The following is a 20,186-nucleotide window of genomic DNA, read 5'->3' on the forward strand; positions in this document are numbered from 1 at the left end:
AAGTCATTTGGCGGAATGCCTCATCACCAGAACTTTCAAACAAGCACCAAGACGTAGCTTGGCTGGTGGTGAGAAGGGCCCTCCCCGTCAGATCCTTCATGCACACCCGAAGTCTCGCCCCCTCCGCACAGTGCCCCCGCGTTGGCTGTGGTGGGGAAGAGACGGTCGCCCACCTCCTCCTGGAATGTGCCTTTGCAAAGCAGGTGTGGAAAGAGATGCAGTGGTTTTTGTCAAGGTTCATCCCAAGCAGCTCTGTAACACAGGAGTCTGTGCTCTACGGGCTGTTCCCAGGGACGCACACCGAGACAAACATCAACTGCTGCTGGAGGACTATCAATTCGGTGAAAGACGCCCTTTGGTCTGCCCGAAGCTTGCTGGTCTTCCAGCGCAAAGAGTTGTCCACCACCGAATGTTGCAGACTGGCACATTCCAAGGTCCAGGACTACGTGCTGAGGGACGCACTAAAGCTTGGGGCAGCCGCAGCAAAGGCTCAATGGGGAAAGACCACAGTGTAAGGTTCCCCCACCAAGCTGGACTGAGGGGCTGGATCAATGGGAAACCCCTCGAACTGTATCGTTAATATTCTCAATTGCTGTAAATGTAAAACTGTAATTGACATGACAATTGTGAAACAGAAGGGTTGGGAAGAAACTCATGACATTATTGAAGGAAACTGATCTCCCTTGCAATGTTTGTATTTTTTGGTGCTGTTTGGAAACTGTTTGGCAATGTAATTTTTACAGATTTTTATGAATAAAGTATATTTTGGAAAAAAAAAAGAAGAAAGCAGCTGCTAAGAAGGGCGCCAAGAAAACCTTAAATAAACCGTCAGCAAAGGGCGGCAAGAAGCGGAGAAAGTCAAGGAAGGAGAGTTACTCCATTTACATCTACAAAGTGATGAAGCAGGTTCACCCCGACACCGGCATCTCCTCCAAGGCCATGAGCATCATGAACTCGTTTGTGAACGATATTTTCGAGCGCATCGCGGGTGAGGCTTCCCGCCTGGCCCATTACAACAAGCGCAGCACCATCAGCTCCCGGGTGATCCAGACCGCCGTGCGCCTGCTGCTGCCCGGGGAGCTGGCCAAGCACGCCGTGTCGGAAGGGACAAAGGCGGTGACCAAGTACACCAGCTCCAAGTAAAACTACACAATGGACTGAAAAACAGATCAAACACAACGGCTCTTTTAAGAGCCACCCACAATCTCTCTGAAAAAGCTGCATCCGAACATCTCTATTAAATCACTTAAAGACAATGTATAATATAATAAGGATCCTACTGCTGTATTTGCTGTCCCATAAACTTTACAAGAACCCATAATCAGCTCACCCGTCTTCACTTTTTTGCTTAAAGCTGTTATTGTACTGTTTTCTTTTCACAGCCCCTGAATGACCGCATTAACACTTGCTTTCAGTGGTTAAGATTAGGTCTTAATCCCTTAATGATTTTATTAACAGCAACTCTCCGCAGTGCAACAGCCTGGGATGGGATTATTACAGAGCAGGTTAAGGGCAGTTCCAGAACTCCATCCGGCTCCCTCTTTTCACAGAAGGACACTGAGCTCTGATTGAAAACTAAACAATGTTTCACTTCAGGCCAATGCACTGAACAGGGATTTATTCCCACCAGGGACAGTTTGAAAGCGATTGGAGAATGAGCCACAATTTAAACAACATTTTACAAGTTGAATAAAACAAAATACAGAGAAGGGATTTTAAATTTTTGACGAAGAATTACATTTATTTTAATCCGCTCCTTTCCGGCAATGAAATTGGCGGGCTTTTTGAAATTGAACAATTCTCTGCTTCTGATGTCGTGGCGGGTAAATCCCGCCCTCTTCTGTTTGTCAGTGACCTGATTATTGGTGAATATAGGCAAATGAAGTGAATTAGGTACCGACCAATGAGGAAAATTCTCAGTCTATAAGTAAAGTAAATGCTGCGTAAATTAACGATTCTTTGTTGAAGCATTTGTGAGATTGTGAAAATGTCTGGAAGAGGAAAGACCAGCGGGAAAGCTCGGGCCAAGGCCAAGTCTCGCTCCTCCCGGGCTGGAGTGCAGTTCCCGGTGGGCCGGGTTCACAGGCTCCTGAGAAAGGGCAACTATGCTGAGCGTGTGGGTGCCGGAGCCCCGGTCTATCTGGCTGCTGTGCTCGAGTATATGACCGCTGAAATCCTCGAGCTGGCCGGTAACGCGGCCCGGGACAACAAGAAGAGCCGCACCATCCCCAGACACCTGCAGCTGGCCGTCCGCAACGACGAGGAGCTCAACAAGCTGCTGGGAGGAGTGACCATCGCTCAGGGCAGGGTGCTGCCTAATATCCAGGCCGTGCTGCTGCCCAAGAAAATCAGCTTTCAGAGCTCCCAGAAAAAGTAAAGCGGCCAAAATGTCATCTAATAACCCAAAGGCTCTTTTCAGAGCCACCCACAGTCTCTGTGAAAGGGCTGTTTATTGTCTAATTCCAGCATGTCAGTAACAGAACAGAATAGGAACTATTTAAAATGTTTAAGTAACTATTTCAATGACTTCTCACTGTCCCCCTGAAGCCTGTGTGAAGGGGAATTACCCATAGACTGTAATTTATCACTTCCACACCGAGTTTGAGTTATTGGTCCCTTAAGGATTGCTGAATGGAGTCTTTTCCCATGGAGTGGGAAATAAATGACAGGTTAAAACTGTACGTAAAATAGCGCCAGGAATTTGTGGCGATAAAAGCGGAATAAAAAAGGGTCAAGGTTACGGGAAAATATTTTACCAACAACTTTAAATAGATTTTCCAGTAATCGCTTTTTTTCGACACTGAAATTGACGCCTTTTTCGAATTCAAACTGTTAGGACGACAATTTAAGCCAATGATTTGCTGTATTTTCTAATTCGAGGCTCTGCGATTGGTTAAGACATGCGAATGGGAAGAGGGTGACCAATCAGAAGTGAGCGCGGGCTCAAACTGCGGGAATTCCAGAGTGATGTGGCTTTTCACTGAGGGCATGTGTCGACTGGGGAAATAACTAAGTGTGGAGCCTCAGGCGCTGTTTACACAGCCCGTTTAGAAAATCAAATCCACTGCACATCCTTGCGACAACTGAAATGTCAAACTCAGGGATTCCAGGTTTCTACCCGAACTTCGCGCAGATTTATTCCAGACAGTTCTGAACAGCCTATCCCAGCTCCCGTTTCCAGGTCACTGCTCTCTCTGTGAGGCGGTGGGTGGCTCTTAGAAGAGCCTTTGTTGTGTGTTTGCAGGAAAGGGTCGAGTTGTTCAACCGCCGAAACCGTAGAGAGTGCGGCCCTGCCGTTTCAGAGCGTACACCACATCCATGGCAGTGACCGTCTTGCGCTTGGCGTGCTCAGTGTAGGTGACCGCATCCCTGATCACATTCTCCAGGAAAACCTTCAACACCCCGCGAGTCTCCTCATAGATCAAACCTGAGATCCGCTTGACCCCACCACGGAGAGCCAGGCGGCGTATTGCTGGTTTAGTGATGCCCTGGATATTATCACGAAGCACTTTGCGGTGCCGCTTTGCTCCCCCTTTGCCCAGTCCTTTGCCTCCTTTACCTCTGCCTGACATTTTTTTATTTCCAAAATATACTTTATTCTTAAAAATCTGTAAAAATTACATTCCCAAACAGTTTAAAACAGCATCAAGTCAAAAAATACCAACAGCGCAAAGGTGATCAGTTTCCTTCTGTACAATTTTGAGTTGCCTCACAACCCTTCCATTTCATTGTCATGCCATATACATTTTTACATTTACAGCACAAAAAATTTTCCCGATACAGTTCGAGGGGTTTCCCATGAATCCAGCCCCTCAGTTCAGCTTGGTGGGGGGGACCTTACACTGTGGTCTTTCCCCATTGAGCCTTTGCTGCGGCTGCCCCAAGCTTTAGTGCGTCCCTCAGCACGTAGTCCTGGACCTTGGAATGTGCCAGTCTGCAACTTTCGGTCGTGGACAACTCTTTGCGCTGGAAGACCAGCAAGTTTCGGGCAGACCAAAGGACGTCGTTCACCGAGTTGATAGTGTTCCAGCAGCAGTTGATGTTTGTCTCGGTGTGCGTCCCTGGGAACAGCCCGTAGAGCACAGACTCCTGTGTTACAGAGCTGCTTGGGATGAACCTTGACAAAAACCACTGCATCTCTTTCCACATCTGCTTTGCAAAGGCACATTCCAGGAGGAGGTGGGCAACCGTCTCTTCCCCACCACAGCCACCGTGGGGGCATTGTGCAGAGGGGGCGAGACTTCGGGTGTGTATGAATGATCTGACGGGGAAGGCTCTTCTCACCACCAGCCAAGCTACATCTTGGTGCTTGTTTGAAAGTTCTGATGATGAGGCATTCTGCGAAATGACTTTGACAGTCTGCTCGGGGAACCATCCGACATGATCCCCCGTCTCCTTTTCCCGTAGGGCCTTGAGGACATTCCGTGCAGACCACTGCCTGATGGATCGGTGGTCAAAGGTGTTGTCCCGCAGAAAATGCTCCACGAAGGATAGGTGGTACGGCACAGTCCAACTTGATGGAGCGTTCTGCGGTAATGTGACCATGCCCATCCTTTGCAACACCAGGGACAGATAGAACCTCAGCACGTAGTGACACTTGGAGTTTGCATACTGGAGATCTACATACAGCTTGATGCAGCCGCACACGAAGGTGGTCTTCAGGATGAGGGCCACGTTGGATACATTTTTGCTGCCCTTGTCCAGAGATTTGAACATCGTGTCCCTCCGGACCCGGTCCATTTTAGATCCCCAGACGAAGCGGAAAATGGCTCGGGTGACTGCCACAGCGCAGGACTGGGGTATGGGCCAGACCTGCGCCACGTAGAGCAACACAGGGCGGCACAGTGGCGCAGTGGTTAGCACTGCAGCCTCACAACTCCAGCAACCCGGGTTGAATTCTGGGTACTGCCTGTGTGGAGTTTGCAAGTTCTCCCTGTGTCTGCGTGGGTTTCCTCCGGGTGCTCCGGTTTCCTCCCACAAGCCAAAGACTTGCAGGTTGATAGGTTAATTGACCATTATAAATTGCCCCTTGTGTAGGTAGGTGGTAGGGAAATATAGGGACAGGTGGGGATGTGGTAGGAATATGGAATTAGTGTAGGATTAGTATAAATGGGGGTTGATGGTCGGCACAGACTCGGTGGGCCGAAGGGCCTGTTTCAGTGCTGTATGTCTGAACTAAAATAAACTAAAACTAAACAACGTGATCGCCTCGCACCTGATAACCAGGTTCTTACCCACAATGGAGAGAGATCGCTGCCCCCACATGCTCAACTTTTGTTGTACCTTGGCTACTCGCTCCTCCCAGGTTTTGGTGCACGCCACTGCCCTTCCGAACCATATCCCCAGCACCTTCAGGTAATCTGACCTGACGGTGAAGGGGACAAAGGATCGGTCAGCCCAGTTCCCAAAGAACATGGCCTCACTCTTGCCGTGGTTAACTTTGGCTCCCGAGGCCAGTTCGAACTGGTCGCAGATGCTCATCAGTCTGCGCACGGACAGCGGATCCAAGCCTCTGCCTGACATGATAATTCTTCACTCAGGTCACTGCTGGATATGAGAAACAGAATCCTTCAGGCTCCTTTTTATAGCGGCCGCCCGGACCTGGCTGAGAATTGCAGTGAGGGGAGGAGACAGAGTGAAGATTAAACAGAGAGCAGGAGGGGAGGAGACACCCAGAGTGACAGACAGAGAGAGAACGGCCCCTCATCTTTCAGCTCCACCTCCAGTTTCCTCCGGGCTGCCAATTTCAAACCCTTTATTAACAGTCGAACCGAAACCCAGCTCTCCACACAAACCCTTTCAGACTCGGCCTTCATAGTCAAAGCTTTCCAGAAAGCCGGAGCTTTTAAATATGATCCTGCTACAATTAACACTCAGTAATATTCCCACCAAAACACAGTCCATTCTATAACAAGAAACCTCCTCAGTAACATCACCATTTCCACACACATCCGCTTCCAGCAGTTTACAAACATCTTATTGCAGCTGTTCGGGGAATCTCCTGTGTTAAGATTGGAGTTGGAAGGCGGCTTTTACCCGGCAGTGTTATCGTCTCACACTGAATCTGCTGGACATCCTGTTCTCTTTATTGCGAGAGAGAAAGCACGGATTTAGGAAATGTTCATTTGAAATGATCTCTATTGAGAACGAGCCCAGCCGTGGGACAGGTATTCCAGTGCAAAGAGCTGTCCATGACCGAGTGTTGCAGACTGGCACATTGCAACATCCAAGACTATGTGCTGGACGCATTAAAGCTTGGGGAAGCCAGCATGGAGTCTCAACGGAGAAGGGCTGAAGTCTAAGACAATGTATGTCAGCCAAGAGAGACGTCTCAACTCGTTCCATCTTTGCTGCCTCCGGAGAATCCTTGGCATCATGTGGCAGGACTGTATCTCCATTGCAGAAGTCCTCAAGGAGGCCAACATCCCCAGCATGTACACCCTACTGAGCCAACGGCGCTTGAGATGGATTGGCCATGTGAGCTGCATGGAAGATGGCAGGATCCCCAAGGACTCATTGTGCAATGAGCTCGCCACTGGTATCAGACCCACCGGCCATCCATGTCTCTGCTTTAAAGACGTCTGCAAACGCGACATGAAGTCCTGTGACATTGACCACAAGTCGTGGGAATCAGTTACCAGTGTTCGCCTGAGCTGACGGACAGCCATAAAGGCGGGGCTAAAGTTTGGTGAGTTGAAGAGACTTAGCTGTTGGCAGGAAAAAAGACAGAAGCGCAAGGAGCGAACCAACTGTGCAACAGCCCCGACAACCAATTTTATCTGCAGCACCTGTGGAAGAGTCTGTCACTCTAGAATTGGCCTTTAAAGCCACTCCAGGTGCTGTTTCACAAACCACTGACCACCTCCAGGCACTTACCGATTGTCTCTCGAGACAAGGAGGCCAAAGAAGGCCATTGTGCAGTGATGGACTGGAACCCGTGTAAAACCCCTTGGGCTGTATGCACCAGAGAATGTTTGATGTATAATGTAATTACTGTAAGTATAACCTGTGCAGACAGATATAGTGATTTACCTCATGTACTGTAGTGAAAGAAATTGATCTGTATGGCATCTTATGTAATATCAAATTTGGCCTGCTTTGCAATGTACTTCCACAAATTTTACGAATAAAATACATTTTGTGCAAAAGAAAGCAGCTTTCCTGTCAACACACACCTTGTCTCAGGGCACAGCTCTAAGCACAACTTTCCTGTGATCTTGTCACAACCAACTTCACGCTATATCTTCCGACACCCATACTTTACAGTCTGTCAATCTAAAATCAAAGGACCTTTTGTTTATTTCTCCTTTCTTTTCATTTCTCCTCTATTCTTCTCAATCACTCCCTACAACAGTCCTATTCAGATCAAGGTGGAATGTGAATAGTGTCACAACTCACCTGACACTATTATTACCCTTCTCTTCTCTTGTCTCATTCAATGGGTAAGTTTTATTCACCAGTCTGTTGCTGTTTTACACTCTTGCCATACCATCTGGTGTTGCATCAATCTGAATTCTGTGCTTTCATGGCCTTATATTTCTTTTCCACTTCTGGGTGATTTGTTTTCTTCAGTTTCATTCAACCAGGCTGGACCACAAGGAAGTTTAGAACCGTTGCCTTGGACGGGTCCACGTTGATCCATGACATTCAGAATCATCTCCTTGAAATAATTCCATAGTAGAACTACAGTAACAACACAGCATCTGCTTCAAACACTCCTCCACATTTTATCTGTTCTGACTGTCAACATCTCCAGCTCTTTTGTTTAAGTGGAACCCATCAGGTTTGTATAGGCTCCTTCTATTCTGAAAGCTGTGGCACTGGTTCAGGGAATGGAGCCCTGTTTGTCAACACTAAAGGCTCAGCCATGCTTGATTTGCCTCGTTCCCCTCTGTCTCTCTTAACTATCAAATGGCACGGGTAGTATTTCAGAAAGTACTAGAATGGAGGGAGTGCTGGGGACTCCAGGCCTATCCTGGAGGGATGGGGAAATCATCTTTAGAAATTTCCTGGAGAGAAATGTGATATGACAGGTCTCCAGGGACAGACCAAGGAGAGGATGTGTACATTGAATGGAAACATGGCAAAAAGAGTTGGGGATTCAGGAACACAATCCTCTCTGATGGGGTACAGCCTCCCCTCTGCTATTTCTCTTTACAAGACACTTTTCCAGTTTAAATTTATGTAAAAGGTGGGTTAATTGCTCTCAGGGTGGGTGGGAGGAGAGGAGCCTCATTGGCCATGGGTGGGACAGGGAAAATGGAAAGAGAGAACCAGGATTCCGATCACTCTCCTGTGGTGGCTGCTGGAAAGCGTCTGTGGATCAGATGCTGCCGGGGGCCCATGGAGAGGGAAAGGGGATGGGAAACGGTGTGGGGTCACAGAGCGAGGAGGTGGAGAGGGAGCGTTCGTGGTGTCACAGCCAACCCTCTGCCCAAACCAGACACCCACATCCCCTATCCCAGCATTAGAATAGCCAATTTATGGAGGCGGAGGGTGGCGATTCCCATTGGATTAATTTCTAATGTTCAGCATCTTATCCTGATAAAATCACCAGTATTGAAGGAGGCCATTCTGTACTTATTCTCAGGTCATTGAGGGGTCATCTCTCCCCTTTCAGCTCCTGGCTGCAGATATGTTTGCTGTGAAATATGAGTAAAATGCGACGTATGTTTGCAGCTCTTTCTGTTTCTGTCCCGTTGCAGTCACAGGAACATCGAAATGAGGCAAGGCCATTCAGCCCCTCAAGCCTGTTGCACCTTTCAAGTAGATCCTGGCTCAGCTGTATCTTAACTCCAGCTCTCTGCTGTGATTCCATAAACCCTCATAACCTCTCTGGATAAAAAATCTCTCAATCTCAGGTTTGAAGTTGTCAATTGACCCTCAGGTTTATCTGCTATTAAGCGGGAGAGTTCCAGACTCACACTGTCCTTTGTGGGAAAGAGTGTTTCCTGGCAGAATTCCTGAAAGGCCCAACTCTAATTTACTGGTTCTCCCTTTTCTTGTGGAACTGCTTGTTTCCAGCTATGACCGAAGTCCACACCTCAGAACAACAGCTGTTCCTCTGATCCTGTCCTTTCAGCTTTGGATTTGAAGCCCATGTCTCTTTCCATGATGATTCTTTGTACCCTATCTCTGTAATTGAGTTTGTTGTAAATCACTGGCAGCAGGAAGCAGAAGTGAGTGTGATCTGGCCACTGAGAGGGAATGCTGCTTCTCATAGCTCTCTCATGGGGTGGTGTGGAAGGGGTGAGACTTGGGGGAGTTGAAAACCTTCATGTGTCACCAAGCTAGAATTTATGAATCAGTGTCTCAAATACTCCTGATAAAGGAAGGACCATCATCTCGTGTCACAGCAGGAGCACATCAGACTTCAGATCAGAAAGCTGTTTGTTGTAATATATTCTGGTGGCACACGCAGAGAAAATGGGCACCAAGCATGGCCAGTTCAAGCAAGTGTTTATTTATGTCTTTACATCATCACCTCATCACCTCATCAACATAATATATAAATACATTACAGTACTTCCCACTTCAAAAGAAAAATATTTTTCTTTTTGTTTCTCTTCAATGAACTATATCGACAAATCAAGCTTTAATAACTGGTTTACAACGTCTTTCTGATCTCCTTACGGGTTTCGGTGTTGAGTCAGGTTTTGGATTGCTTGGTTTTGGTTCAGTATTTAAAGAAGACCTTGTTTCGTTCTCCGAAATCGGTATTTCAGTCACTGAACCTGAACTGGTTCAAATCCTGGCATGAGCTCGTGATCAAGCAGATCGTGCTCATGTTTTGGTTCAGCCCTTGCTGAGATCATGTGATCTACATGGACATTTCTCACTTTTCCATCAATTTCAACCAAGTATCGTTTGGTTACACAAATTCACAAAGCTCCCAGGGTGCGCAGCAGGTTAATCATGTGACTAGTTCCTTATATGGAACAAAAATAAAAACAAGAAATGCTGGAGAATTTTGTTTCCAAAATATACTTTATTCATAAAAATCTGTAAAAAAATACATTACAAAACCGTTTCAAACAGCACCAAGTCAAAAATTACAAACAGTGCAAAGGAGGTCCGTTTGCTTCAATACAATCATGAGTTGCCTCACAATCCTTCCATTTCATATTAGTCGTGCCAGATACATTTTTACATTTTACAGCAGACAAAATTTTCCCGATACAGTTCGAGGGGTTTCTCATGGATCCAGCCCCTCAGTTCAGCTTGGTGAGGGGACCTTACACTGTGGTCTTTCCCCATTCAGCCTTTGATGCGGCTGCCCCAAGCTTTAGTGCGTCCCTCAGCACGTAGTCCTGGACCCTGGAATGAGCCAGTCTGCAACTTTCGGTCGTGGACAACTCTTTGTGCTGGAAGACCAGCAAGTTTCGGGCAGACCAAAGGGCGTCTTTCACCAAATTGATAGTCCTCCAGCAGCAGTTGATGTTTGTCTTGGTGTGCGTCCCTGGAAACAGCCCGCAGAGCACAGACTCCTGTGTTGCAGAGCTGCTTGGCATGAATCTCGACAAAAAACACTGCATCTCTTTTGGCAGCATCTGTAGAGAGAGAAGCAGAGTTAACATTTCAGGTCAATGACCCTTCTTCAGAACTGATCCCCCATCATAGTAAATAATTCAGAATTAGATTCAGAACCTTATATGGAACAATCTCTTTGCATCCCTTGTTGGAGGCTCAAATCTCTCTGCACCAGCCAGCTAGGAATGTGACTAAAACTTTTGTGTATTGGAAGACCACTGCTGGATCCCCCATTAGTTCAACATTGTCTGTTACCATGGAAATATATTTCCAGTAAGAGATTTCAATTTTTAAACTTTTAATGTTCATATGACAAAATAATGTGTGCCTCATTCTTGGCAGGTGGGGGATTTGCCTGACAATATTAAATTTTGTTCTATTCAATACAGCTGTGATGAACTTTGACCTTTTTTGCCTTTTATAAACAGTATTTGAAGGGTCTCGGTAACAATGTTCAGTGTTGATGAGAGTGGGGTCTGGGTGAGCAGCTGCTGAGTGTGACAGGGTCAGGACTGCAAGCAGGAAGTTCTCTGACAGTCTCTCTCTCTCTCTGATGGGTTGAGTTGATTGACAACTGGCAGCTGTTGGCGTTTCGATAAATGAAGTTCCCTCCAACCATTTTTTTTTGACTGACAGTGTAGTATAAGGATGTAAAGGACTAATTACGATGATGGGGGAATTAACCCCTTCCACTGTCAGAGTGATGATGTAACATGAGATGAGGTTTGGGAGAAGAGAGAGCAGCACCAAGGATGCCAGCTTAGGAGGCTTGATGAGTGTGTATATAGTTTTGTGTAAATTCGAAAAGAGTTCTTAGTTCTTTCAGCAGAACATATCGAGAAACTCACAATTTTATTATTCAGGAGTCAGAACACAGATATTAACTCTGAGTGGCAGTTCTAGGTTCATTTACCAAAGAAAATAGAGAATAATATTGCTCGCTGATTGAAATCCCCCAGCGAGGAGACAGTTAAACAGGTGATGTGTTGGGGTATCCTTCGATCCAAGGTTTCGACAGCATTTAATCTCCCTTTTTGGTGAAATTCTCTGTTATTTGCAACTTTTTTTATCCAGCTTTGATGGGCGAGTGAAAAAGCTGAAAAAAAGTGAACAGTTCCATCCTTTCATTTCTTCCTTCTTCCAGTTTCTCTTTTCTGTCCCAGATCAATATAATGATGAGAATCCCAGTTTAATCTGCTGTTTCTGGTGCTTTATCCATTCCAATCAAAATTCAACATTCCAATCAAATCTATCTGTTATTCCACAGTGTCCCTCCATGTGTTTTATTCTGTTGTATTCTCTCACAGTCTGTTTGATGATCAATGTTACATCTCACTCTGTGTTCTGGTGAAGATCAGAAGCAGTGATATCTGTTTTCACTACCCGCCAAGTCTTCCTGAGGCTGTGCCTCGCTGATCATGTGGAGTTAGGAACATAGCAACATCGGAGCAGGAGTCGGCCATTCAGCCCATTGAGCCTGCCCCGCCATTTAATATGATCATAGCTGATCATCCACTTCAATATACTTTTCCCCACACTTTCCTCATATTCCCTTATGTCATCTGTATTTAGAAATTTGTCAGTCTCTGCTTTAAACATACTTAATGACTGAGCTTCCACAGCCCTCTGGGGTAGAGAATTCCAAAGATTCACAACCTCTGAGTAAAGAAATTTCTCCTCACCTCTATCCAGTGTGGCTTCCCCCTTATTTTAAAATGGTGTCACATGGATCTAGACCCCCAACCAGGGGAAACATCTTGGCTGCATCTACCCTGTCTATTCTTTAAGTATTTTGTAGGTTTCAATGAGATCACTTCTCATTCTATGAAACTCTGGAGAATACAGCCCCAGTCTCTCTTCATAGGATAGTTCCACTAAGCTGGGAACAAGTCTGATGAACCTTCATTGAACTCCTTCTATGGCAATAATATTCTTCCTAACATAAGGGAAGCAAGTGCAGTCTAACCACGGTTCTATACAACTGAAGAAAGAATTCACTGCTCCTTTACTCAAATCCTCTTGCGATAAAGGCTAACAAACTATTAGCCTTCTTAATTGCATGTTAGATTTCAGTGACTTATTGAAAAGGACATCCAGGTCACCCTTATATTCTATACCTCAGCTAATAAAAGGAAAGGATTCTATATACCTGCTGATCCACCTTATTGACCTGTCCTGCTACCTTCAGGGATCTGTGGACGTTCACTCCAATGTCCCTCAATTACTCTACACCATTCAGTGTCCTCCCATTAATCATGTATTCCTTTTCTTTTTTTAACCTTTTAAGTGTCCAATTTGAATTCCATTTGCCACTTTTCTGCCCACCTGACCAGTCTATTGATATCTTCTTGCAGTATACAGTTATTCTCCTCACTATCAACCAAGCGGCCAATTTTCATGTCATCTGCAAACTTCTTGATTATGTCCAAGGGTCACTGACCAGAAACATTAAATCTGTTTCTCTCTCCACAGATGCCACCAGACCTGCTGAGCATTTCCAGCATTTCTTGTTTTTATTTCAGATTTCCAGCATCCGCAGTATTTTGTTTTTATGTCAATGTTTTTCTCTCTTGGCTCTTCACCGCTGCTCATAAATGTCTCCAGTTCAGTGAAAAAAAAAGACTGTGTGCTGTGGGACACATTAAAGCTTGGTGAAGCCACCATGGAGTCTCAATGGGAAAGGCTACAGTCTAAGGCCATAGTACAGTGAGGGGCTGGAACCCGTGTAAAACCCCTCAGGCTGTTTGCACCAGAGAATGTTTGATGTGTAATGTAAATACTGTAAATATAACCAGTGCAGGCAGGGATAGTGAGATACCTCATGTACATTATTGAAGGAAACTGATCTGTATTGTACCTTATGTAATATTAAATTTGAACTGCTTTGCAATGTAATTGCACAAATTTTATGAATAAAATACATTTTGTGCAAAAGAAAGCAGCTTTCCTGTCAACACACACCTTGTCTCAGGGCACAACTTTCCTGTGATCTTGTCACACCCAACTTCGCTCCATATTCGTTCCTTTCACAGAGTGGAAGCTGATATTTGTCCCGTTTTAAATTGCTGAACCGGACCTTCCTCCCGCCGCTTACAGTTAACAGATAGACAAATGAAAATCATTCCTAAAATAGCACCAGGATTTTATGATGGTAAATACAGTAAAACAGAACATAAAATGAGAGATCATAAAATTGTTGCCTGAAAATTGAAATTTTCCATCACTTCAATTCCTTCCTGCTCTGGAATTGCCAGGCTTTTTCCAATTGGAAAATTTCAGCCAATGAGAACTTCGATTTAATTTATGTGACACTCCGATTGGTTAATAATTGGATTGAGAAGAGGATGGCCAATCAGAGACAGAGTCAAACTGCGGGGATTCCAGGCCCCCAGTAACTGAGCTGAAACTGTTCAGATTGACAAACCCTGGCAGCAGTTTCACACATTGGACACTTCACACTGAGTCATTCAAGGGCTGGTGTGAGAGAGGCTTCAGATCCTGTCATTACTCTCTGACTCATTATTCATCTGGAACCAAACAATTAGTAAATGTGAAGCAGTGAAGAGACTTTTCACTCTCACTGCAGAATGTGTCATCTGGGGAAATAAGGAACTATTATATTCGGAGATTCCAGGTACATTCCTCCCTGAACAAATCCATTCCTCACATTCCCGATCACAGCCTATCCCAGCTCCTGTTGTCACCCGACTCCAGCTGAATTGGAGAAACTCATGTGTTGGGGTTTGAGTTGTGAGGTGGGGTTTCTCTGCCAGTGTTACTGTCTTACAAACTCTCCCCCTGAATTTGTGAACTGAGACTGCACCGAACACATCTCCAGTTAGAGTGAGGGCCGGATATCCCTCTGTTTTATTACAGAGAGTGGGGAAAGGGCTGGGTGGAGGGGATGTCAGCGAGTCACCAGGGATCCTGGATTTACTCCAAATCATTTCCAGGTGGAATCTGCAGGCGGGGCCGGGACAGGAATCATTTGATTAGGGGATCAGCTCTTTCCTGAGAGATGTGGGTGGCTCTGAGAAGAGCCTTTGTGTTCAGATGTTTACAAGTTTCCCGCGCTCTTTCACTTCTTTCCAGACCCTGCTTTCTGAGCCTTCGCGGCTTTCGGCTTGACCTTGCTCTTCCATGTCTGCACTTTCATCAGCGCCTTTCCGCCCGCTGCACTCTTGCCTTTTTTGACCTTCTTCGCAGGAAACTTTTTCTGAAGTGCTGCTTTCTTCACCGCCTTATTTGGCGTTGCCATATTCTTGCTGCTCGTATTCTTGGCTGTGACTTTCTTTGTTGTCACTTTCTTGTCTGCTGGTTTCTTCATTAAAGATTTCTTGGTTGCTGGTTTCTTCGCTAAAGATTTCTTGTCTGCTGGTTTCTTCGCGAAAGATTTCTTGTCTGCTGGTTTCTTCTCGAAAGATTTCTTGTCTGCTGGTTTCTTCACCTTCTTTCCCACTTTTTCCTCTGTTTTCCTTCTTGCTGATTTTGAAGGAGCCGGAGGCGCCCTATCCCTTGCTCTGCACCAGGGAGCCTTTGTTCACATTCCTCTTGATACTTTGCTTGATCTGGGTCCTGAGCTTCTCCTGAGCGGTGGCAGACCTGCAAGGAATCAACTATCAGCTAGCGTATAAAGCGAGACCAAGGCTCAGGGCCTTCAGTTACCTGGAGTGGAGTCGGAGAGGCAGCGGATCCTGTGAGGAACCACAATCCAGGAAGGATGAGAAGGTCATTGTCAGGGTACAGAGGAGATTAAGTTAAAGATTTACCAGTTTATAAGCAAGCGCAGAGCCAAGGAATGGTGCTGGGGCAGATCAAATAAAAAGAAGCTGTGAGCAGTTGAAAGGCAAGAGTGATGAAATGACAGAAGAGATGATGGTGCAAGGCAAAAGTCAGGGAAAGAATAAATAACATTTTATAAGCACAGATACCAGGAGTGGGGTTTGAACCCACACAGACACATGTCTATTGGATCTTAAGTCCAACAACTTAACCACTCGGTCATCCTGGTACATTAACCCACCGCTGAAAATGAAATTTAATGTGCTCCAGGTGCCATCTGGCGTTTTACAAAAAAAGTTGATTCCTCTCCCATGCTGAATTGGACCCTTCATTATTTATGAACCTCAATCGGATCACCCCTCAGTCTAGGTTTCTCGAAAGTGTAGGGTCCCAACTCTTTTAGTCTAAATTGATAACCAAGATGTCTTATACTGGGAATTAGTCGAATGTCTCTCCTCTGTACCCTTTCCAAAGCCTCAATATCACCCATCATGTGAGGAGACCAAGACTGGATACAATATTCCAAGTGAGTCCTGACCAATGTTTCATAAAGGACAAATTCGGAACATCTCAGATACTGAAGGAATCCGTGTCCAGAAGCAGCAAGACCTGGACAACATTCAGGCTTGGCCTTCTAAGTGGCAAGTAACATTCACACCACATAAGTACCAGGCAATGACCATCTCCAACAAGAGAGAATGTAACCATTTCCCTTTGACGTTCAACAGCATCACCATCGCTGAATCCCCCCACCATCAACATCCTGGGGGTTCCCATTGACAGAAGCTGAACTGGACCATTCATGTAAATACTCTGGCTACAAGGGTAAATCAGATAGTGGGAATTCTGTGATGAGTAACTCAGCTCAAGGCACTAGGTGAACTGCTCATTAGGAGAGCTGGAGAAATGGACTGGTCAGGTGGGCAGAAAAGTGGCAAATGGAATTCAACTTGGAGAAATGTGAGGTGATGCCTTTGGTGAGGTCAAACACAGCAAAGGAATACACAATTAATGGGTGAATGCTGAGAGGTGTAGAGGAAGTGAGGGACCTTGAAGTGAACGTCCACAAATCCCTGAAAGTAGCAGGACAGGTTGATAAGTTGGTTGAGAAGGCTTGTGGAATTCTTTCCTTTATTAGCCGATGTATAGAATATAAGAGCAGGGAGGTTATGCTGGAACTGTATCAATCATTAGTTAGGCCACAACTTGAGTTCTGTGTGCAGTTCTGGTCACCTCATTACAGAAAGGATGTAATTGCACCAGAGAGGTTACAGAGGAGATTTACGAGGATGTTGCCAGGACTGGAAAAATGCAGCTATGAGGAAAGACTGGATAGACTGGGGTTGTTCTCCTTGGAATAGAAGAGGCTGAGGGGAGATTTGATTGAAATGTACAAAATTGTGAGGGGTCTGGATAGAATGGATGGGAAGGGTCTATTTACCTTAGTAGGGAGGTCAGTGACTGGGGGCATAGATTTAAAGTGATGTGTTGAACAATTAGAGGGGAGATGAGGAAAGGTTTTTTCACCCAGAGGGCTGTGGGAGTCTGGAACTCACTGCCTGTAAGGGTAGCTGAGGCAGAAACCCTCAACTCATTTAAAAGGATGTGCACCTCAAGTACCTGAACCTGCAGGGCTACGGTCCAAATGCTGGACAATGGGATTCAGCTGGGTGGCTCATTTTTTGGCCTGCCTGTGCTGTAAACTTTCTATGTTCTATGATTCTATGCAGACATGATGGGCCGAATGGCCTCCGTCTGCACTAGAATAATTCTGTGATTTTTGACTCTCCAAAACTTGTCAACCATCTACAAGGCACAAACCAGGATGAGTGCAGCACCAACAATACTCTAGAAACTCGACACTGTTCAGGACAAAGCAGCCACCTTGATTGTCACCCCATTCACCACCTTAAACATTCACTCCCTTCACCACTGACGCACAGTGGCAGTAGTGTGTACCATCTACCAGATGCACTGCTGCAACTCACCAAGGCTCCGCAGACAGCATCTTCCAAACCGAAGACCTCCACCACCTTGAAGGACACCTTGCAGATGCATGGAAACACCACCATGTGCAAGCTCCCCTCCAAGTCACACACCATCTGATCTGCAAATATATCGCTGTTCATTCACTGATGCTTGGTCAAAATCCTGGATCTCCCTTCCTAACAGCACTGTGGGTGTACCTACACCACATGGAGTGCAGCAATTCGAGAAGGGAGCTCACCGCCACCTTGTCAAGGACAATTAGGGATGGGTAACAAATTCTGGACGTGCCAGTGTCGCTCACATCCCATGAAAGAATATGCCTCATTTTAGACTCAATTGTCCTCTGAATGCAGCCCAACCCTCTATTTGCTCCAACTATCACTTCACAGCATTGCTGCTGTACCTTTAGAGATCTGTGCACTAGAACATCCAGATCTCTGCTCAAAATTATTTTCTTTTTTCCACCTACTTTAATGTTCTTCCCTGAAGGGTGTATGAATGTTGAACATTCGCCCTGTCCACATGAATAACACTGCACTTACCCAAATTAAACATCATTTACCAGTCATGAACCCAATCTCCCAACACATTAAGATCAGCCTGAAACAGTCGAGCATCGTCTACAGTCTGAACACTCGCACAGATCTTCAAATTATCTGTAAATTTACAGATGATGCCCCCTACACCTAGATTAGATTAGAGATACAGCACTGAAACAGGCCCTTCAGCCCACCGAGTCTGTGCCGACCATCAACCACCCATTTATACTAATCCTACACTAATCCCATATTCCCACCAAACTTCCCCACCTGTCCCTTTATTTCCCTACCACCTACCTATACTAGTGACAATTTATAATGGCCAATTTACCTATCAACCTGCAAGTCTTTTGGCTTGTGGGAGGAAACCAACCTGCAAGTCTTTTGGCTTGTGGGAGGAAACCGGAGCACCCGGAGAAAACCCACGCAGACACAGGGAGAACTTGCAAACTCCACACAGGCAGTACCCGGAATCGAACCTGGGTCCCTGGAGCTGTGAGGCTGCGGTGCTAACCACTGCGCCACTGTGCCGCCCTACATCCAGATCATTAATAAAAATAATAAAGGGAAACAGTCCCAACATCGATCCCTGTGAGATACCACTGGTAACTGGTCTCCAAACAGATCCAGATCCATCTGTAACTACTTTCTGCCTACATCTGCCAGTCAGTTCCCAATCCAGATCAATATATTACCACTGATACCAGGGACTTTAATCTTATAGAGAAGCCTCTTGTGTGGAACCTTATCAAAATTTTTTGGATGAGATCAGCTAATTGAACACAGGCCGAGGATTAGGCCTAGGCCTGTCCTTCTCTGTGTATGGGTCGCAGGACCAAACAAGGTGAGATCAGCTCACTGAGCACAGGCCCTTCCTGCTCTATATGGTGCTCAGTACCTCACCAAATGAGAATAACTAACACACCACAAGCCAGGGAGCTTCGGCCCATCCTTCTCTGATTGTGGTTCAGTGCCAACCAGGTAAGATCAGCTAATTCAGCACAGGCCGGAGATGGAAGCTGGACCTTTCCTGCTCTGGGGACTCCGTACCATACCAGGTGCGATGAAGTAAAATACCACAGGCCGGGGATGGAGCCTGAGATTTCCCTGTTCTGTGTGGGGCTCTGTACAACACCGTGTGAGAAGAATTATCATCCCTCAGGCTGAGGAAGGAGCCTGGGCCCATTCTGTTCTGTGTGGCTCCGACCACACTGAGTGGGATCAGTTAACTCAACACAGGCCATGAATGCAACCAGGCACTTTCCTGCTCCGTGTGGCTCAGTATCACACCAGGTGGCATCAGCTAACACAGCACAGGCTGGGGCTGGGGCTGGAGCCTGGGCCCGCCCTGCTCTGTGGGCTCAGTAACAACCCGTAAGATGAACTTTTTTCAAAAGACTTCAGTGTATTTATCTCTCTCCAACACTCTGAGGCAGCTTTCTGTGTTTATAAAGAGTGTAATTTATTGACTGGTCTCTTGGATCAAACAGGGTAACAACCAGAGGTCTGTGTGCAGAGGTTTTGGTGTGAGCTCTGATTCCTAACTCTTTCTGGACTGTGAGGAATAAAGAATGAATGAGAGAGAGAGAATGTGGGAGAAGGGATGATGGAAGAATTTGTCCGTGAACCTGATTAAAAGTGGCTCAAACGCAAGATAATAATAAGATATCAAGAGCAGAACATTAACATAATCTGAGTTCCGCGATCTGGTCGGGTCCCATTCCCCTGAAGTGAGGAATGAACGGGTGGGGAAATTCCACCTGGAGTTATATTTGTCTCCAATGAAGATGAGTTCATAGTGAGGCCGGAATAGCTCAGTTGGGAGAACACTAGATTGAAGAACCAGGATACAATCCCTGGTTTCATCAATTTTAATTTGGTGTCTCCATCAGTTTAAGTAGAGAGAATCGGAGGGGAGATTTTCCACTCTTGATCCCATGGGCTGAATTTTAAACGAACGGTGCAGCTCTCGGCAGAGGCACCGGAAGCGGGTGCCGTCAACTCACGAGTGAAATGTGGCCGACCGACCCCGATCACGGAGCAGCCGACCAATTAATGAAGGGGAGGCGTGGGGCCCATGTCAACAAGGACCAGAGGCAGGGAACGAGGCACCGATGGCACCGACATCTGACACAACGGCAGGTGCTGGCACCATATTGAAAGGGCTGCCAGACCTGCATTCACTGCTGCCTGGTTTAAAGGAGTGTCTTCCTGAGAGCCCTCTGCTGTCCTCGGACCCGTTCTGCTGCCTCTGCTGCCCTAGGACCCGTTCTGCTGTCACTGCTGCCCTCGGACCCGTTCTGCTGCCTCTGCTGTCCCAAAACCCGTTCTGCTGCCTCTGCTGCC

At 46.2% G+C, this 20,186-nt stretch overlaps 2 protein-coding genes and 1 non-coding gene across 3 annotated transcripts in view; 2 read left to right on the plus strand and 1 right to left on the minus strand.

Annotated features, from left to right (window-relative positions):
- The window catches only part of LOC137364972 (histone H2B-like), a 13,575-nt gene extending 12,432 nt beyond the window's left edge, over window positions 1–1,143 (plus strand). Inside the window, exon 2 of the mRNA XM_068027844.1 lies at window positions 799–1,143. Within this exon, the coding sequence (XP_067883945.1) occupies window positions 799–1,143 (345 nt within the window). The remainder of the gene's footprint in view (window positions 1–798) is intronic.
- Window positions 1,144–1,987: 844 nt separating this feature from the next.
- Window positions 1,988–4,494, plus strand: LOC137364973 (histone H2A-like). The gene is made up of 2 exons (XM_068027845.1): window positions 1,988–2,356; window positions 4,408–4,494. Exons 1-2 carry the CDS (start codon window positions 1,988–1,990, stop codon window positions 4,492–4,494), a joined length of 456 nt encoding a protein of 151 aa, XP_067883946.1.
- Window positions 4,495–15,458: 10,964 nt separating this feature from the next.
- On the minus strand, window positions 15,459–15,541 carry trnal-uaa (transfer RNA leucine (anticodon UAA)). The gene has a single exon. It is a non-coding gene; the product is annotated as a tRNA-Leu (tRNA).
- Between the last annotated feature and the right edge of the window lie 4,645 nt (window positions 15,542–20,186).

This window comes from Heterodontus francisci, unplaced genomic scaffold, assembly GCF_036365525.1.
Source record: "Heterodontus francisci isolate sHetFra1 unplaced genomic scaffold, sHetFra1.hap1 HAP1_SCAFFOLD_43, whole genome shotgun sequence".
Lineage (NCBI taxonomy): Eukaryota > Metazoa > Chordata > Chondrichthyes > Heterodontiformes > Heterodontidae > Heterodontus > Heterodontus francisci.